Source organism: Helobdella robusta, assembly GCF_000326865.2.
Source record: "Helobdella robusta unplaced genomic scaffold HELROscaffold_56, whole genome shotgun sequence".
NCBI lineage: Eukaryota > Metazoa > Annelida > Clitellata > Rhynchobdellida > Glossiphoniidae > Helobdella > Helobdella robusta.
Window position 1 is genome coordinate 374,712 of NW_008705301.1, and position 5,000 is coordinate 379,711.

General features: G+C 35.8%; 1 protein-coding gene across 1 annotated transcript in view; it reads left to right on the forward strand.

The window, feature by feature from the left end:
* Positions 1 to 1,475: 1,475 nt before the first annotated feature.
* HELRODRAFT_179712 (hypothetical protein) overlaps positions 1,476 to 5,000 on the forward strand; it is a gene marked incomplete at both ends in the record, with an annotated part of 3,860 nt that continues 335 nt past the window's right edge. The window contains 2 exons of the mRNA XM_009028521.1: positions 1,476 to 1,597; positions 2,544 to 2,811. Of these exons, the coding sequence (XP_009026769.1) occupies positions 1,476 to 1,597; positions 2,544 to 2,811 (390 nt within the window). The remainder of the gene's footprint in view (positions 1,598 to 2,543; positions 2,812 to 5,000) is intronic.

The following is a 5,000-nucleotide window of genomic DNA, read 5'->3' on the forward strand; positions in this document are numbered from 1 at the left end:
CTATAATATATGTATGTACGTACATATACATTATGTTTGTTTTGTGTTTTGTTTTGATTGTATGTTGTATGTATGTATGTATGTGAATGTTGATGTATGTATGTTTGTTTTTGTGTTTGTTTGTATGTATGTTTGTACGCATGGTGTATGTATGTACATGTGTGTGAATTCAAATGCTAATGAAGAAAAGACAATGCTGAAAAAACGTTGCAAGACGTACCATCCCAAATATATAATTTTCATAAAATGCTACTACTACTACCACTACCACTACTACTACTACTACTACTGCTACTACTACTAATACTACTACAACTATTACTACTACTACTACTACTACTACTACTACAACCACGACTACAACTACAACTACTACAAATAATAATAATAATAAGACAATTATTGCCGGCATGTTAATACCACCGACCAACTCTTCCATAATAATCATCATCAAGGTCGTTATTTTTATTGCTTTTGTCATTATTACTACTATAATTATTATAGCTGTAATTATTATTATTATAGCTATAATTATTATTATGGTTATAATTATTATATTTATTATTATTATTGTTATTATAATTATTTTTACATTGATTTTTCGAAGCCATCTCTAACGAAGCTGAAAGTGGTTTTATTTTCTTCTTATTCTAGCACAGTTATTATTATTATTATTAATTTATTATTTTTATTATTATTTTATTGTTTTGTATTTTTTATTATTTTCATTTTCGTGTGTTTTTTAAAAATATAATGTATGCCTTTCTTATTGATATGGAAAATTTCATACATACATACATACATACATACATACATACATACATACATACATACATACATACATACATACATACATACATACATACATACATACATACATACATACATACATACATACATACATACATACATCCATATTTTAAGGTTTATAATTTCAAGAAAAAAGTTCTTTCAACACTGCTTAGCACATATTGTATAGATACTTTCAGGCATTTTTACTTGCATTTAATTTTCGTGAATTAATTTATTAAATTATAAATTAATTATATTTATTTCAAATATATACATTATAAACATACATTTACTTTTTTCTATTATTCAAATGATACCTTATTGAAATCGTTTCAAAATATTTTCAGGTACGTACAAAGATACATACATACCAACAAACAAACAAAAAAACATACATAAAAACATATATACAAACTCATAGTTAGTTATAACATCTTACTCCACTTCCACTACAGCAAAGCCAAACTAACACAGGTAACAATTTTTATTCATTTCGATTGCATCATAATTTTTTTACTTCGCTACATAAATGACTTTAATACTACGACTACTACCAATACTACTACTACCACTACCACTACTACTACTACTACCACTACTACTACTATTACTACTACTACTACTACTACCACTACTAAGTGTTTATTTATTTTTACTCTTTTTCAGACCCTGCAAAGATGATGATGGCAGCGGGAAAAAAGAAAGCACCACAACATCAGCCGCCACAACATCAACAGCAGCAGCAGCAGCTACAGCAGCAGCTACAGCAGCAGCAGCAGCAACAACAACAACTAAAATCCCAAAAGTAGGTTGAGGATTTTGAAGATCAAATAATTTTTTTTTTGTGTTTACGAAAATAATACACATATACACCTCAACAGACAAATACACAAACACACACACACACACACACACACACATACATACATACATACATACATACATACATACATACATACATACATACATACATACATACATACATACATACATACATACATACATACATACATACATACATACAATGCCCGCAATGCCCTCAGTTTGCCCAAATTGATGTACTTCCTGCGTACATCCAAACACATTGACCCTTCTAAATTGGGCGAATTTGACGGAGCCCTGCGCACCGCCCTGTCGTCGATTTGCAATGTTTAAGTAACCGAGAGTGGTTGGTCCCAGGCTCAGCTGCCGGTGCGATTTGGTGGGCTGGGGTTGCTTAGCGTGGTTCAGCTGGCTCCCGTTGTTTATAATTCTTCTGCCGCTACCACTCTCGACCTGCAGTCTTCCCTGCTCCACCGGTTTTTTCGGTGCCGCGTTATTCTTCCTTCGGTGTCCGCCCCGGGGGACCGTACGCACGTCCAAATTTTGAACGAAGAATATAAAAAAATCTTTCAAAATGTTTTGTCTTCATGCGGCGACAACTTTTCCACCGCTCGTTTGTTGGCCATGTCCAGCGTTGCCAGCTGTGGGTGGTTGAGATCGTGGCCCAACACCTCTGTGGGCACCAAGCTTGACGACGAGTCTGTGAGATTTGCCATTGGCTTCAGACTTGGCCTGGTCATTCAAAACAAATACACGTTCCGATGTGGCGCAGGGGCGGACGAGTTTGGGCACCACGGTTTGGTTTGTCGCCTGGGTGGGGGCCGTCAACTACGTCACTCAGCGCTAAACGAATACATTTGTCGGCTCTTCTCCAAGGCTTCAATCCCGGTTCTCAAGGAACCATCCGGCATTTCTGCGCATGATGGTAGGTGCCCGGACGGATGCACACTAATACCTTGGAGAGCTGGCAGATGTTTGGCGTGGGATGTTACGGTCCCTAGCACCCTTGCCGAACGATATGTAAACCTGACAAGTAAAGAATGCGGTTTCGCCGCGGCCAGGGCAGCGGACGGGAAAATGAAAAAATATGGGAACGCCCTCCCCTCGATGAAATTCTTGCCAATATGTATCGAGGTTCTCGGCCCGATGGACCCCAACACCCTTAAATTTCTTAAGGCAATATGTAAAATGATCAACGTCAGATCAGGCGACAGCAGGGAACTGTTTTTCGCAACTAACCACATTTCGTGCTTGTTGCAGCGGTTCCTGCGTGTCTGTGTGTTTGAAAATATCCAACTAAATGCCGACATGTGCAATTAACGACAAATCAAAGTGTTAATCCATTTGTTACTTGATGTTTGACGGTTCAGTGTCACTCATCATGTTTTGGTTTTAACATACATACATACATACATCTTATATTTGTTTAAATCATACTTTAATGGGAGATCCCTGAAGGTGTTTTTAAATGATGTACTTTCTACCAAAGAATATCTGAAAAACGGTGTACCACATGGGTCCGTTCTTGGGCCAATTTTCTTCTTTTTGTACGCTGTGGATGTGTTTGAAATTATTGACAGATACGGTTTTGAGGGTTTTGCTTATGCGTATGATATCCAGATTGTAGCTAGAACTTTGCCAGAAATGTTAGGATCGGTTGCAGATCGACTCGGAAATTGTTTGTCTGACATAGATGTTTCGATTGCACAAGATGGTATTCAGATGCACCATAGTAAAACACAAATTTTACCTACAGGCACCTAGCAACAGTTGTCTAGAATAACTGCTAAGTCCATAAGAATTCTGAATTAATGACGATGTTATAAATTTTTGTAACTTGGCGACTGTGCTTGCTTTCATTTTGGATTCCAATCTGTTAATGAACCAACAAATTAAGTTTCTGTTTAAATTTTGTACATTTCAGCTACATTTGCTGGAAAGAACGAGAAAATTTTTAACCAAAGACATTCTTTGGTTCATTCTTTCATCCATGCTCTTTTGAATTTCTGTAAGAGTCTTCATTACGAAATATCAAAGCGTGATTTGTTTATGTTGCAGTCAATTCAAAACAAGGCAGCTAATGTTGTGGTTGGGAGTAGTAGAGTTGATCATGCGAGCCCAATACTGAAGCTATTGCATTGGTGGCGGGTTGATAAGAGAATTATTTTTAAATTATGTGTAATAAATTATACGTCTTTGTATAATTTTGCACCACAAAATATGATCGATTTGTTCATTAGTGATAGAACAAAGTTTGGCAAAATATGAGTTGTGGTCTGTTGATTCAGCTGCTAATAGCATTGGGGGTTTCTGAAATTGGACTTTAGAAATGCCTTCATGCATGCATACATGTACTTGTACATACATACATACATACATCATAACATACGTACACACACACATACACACACACACACACATACACACACAGACGTAAGATAGTTGGTCCCATATCAAACGAAACATCGTCATACTGGTCTGTTGATGTCTCAAACAACAACAACAACAAAAATTGCGTAACCATCGAGATGGTCATGAGCTCTAAACAAGTCATCTATGATGGAAAGCCACTAAAAACATTCGTAAGTTTATGTTTATATATTTCTGCGCTATATAAATGAATTATTATTATTGTAGGTAATTAAATATTTAACAATGCGTTAATGCTTTCAACATTTTTCTGTCTATTTGTTCATTCATTCATTCGTTCGTTCGTTCGTTCATTCATTCATTTATTTGTTCATTCATTTATTTATCAGCCCATCCATCCATCATTCATTCATTCACTTCTTTTTCAATTTTTTGTTTGTTTAAACTCGAAATTTGTCGATCAAATTTTTTTTGCCAAACTTCTTTTCTGAGTTGTGCAACAAATTGACTTTCTCTCTCTCTCTACCTCTCTCTCTCTACCTCTCTCTCTCTCTCTCTCTACCTCTCTCTCTCTCTCTCTACCTCTCTCTCTCTCTCTACCTCTCTCTCTCTCTCTCTCGTTATGTTTCTTCCTTTTGTCTTTCATTTGTACTCGCTCATTGAAACCGAAAACCATGCCTAACACGGCACCAGACGAAATCGATACATGAAAAATGAAAAACTCTGATGATGACAATGTCAAAAAGGTGTAACATCACGAGAATATAAAAGTTTCTCTCTCACTCTCTCCCTCTCTCTTTCTCTATTTTTCTTATTTCTTCTTTACTTATTCTTTCCTTCAAATTTTCTCATCAATTTTTTATCAGTTTATCAATAGAATGAATATATTTTTTTTGTGGTCGTTTGTTTGATCATTCATTCATTTATTTACTTGTACATTCATTCATTCACCGCCCGTGCATTCATTAATTCCCTCATTCATTTATTGCTACACACATTCATTCATCCATTCTTTC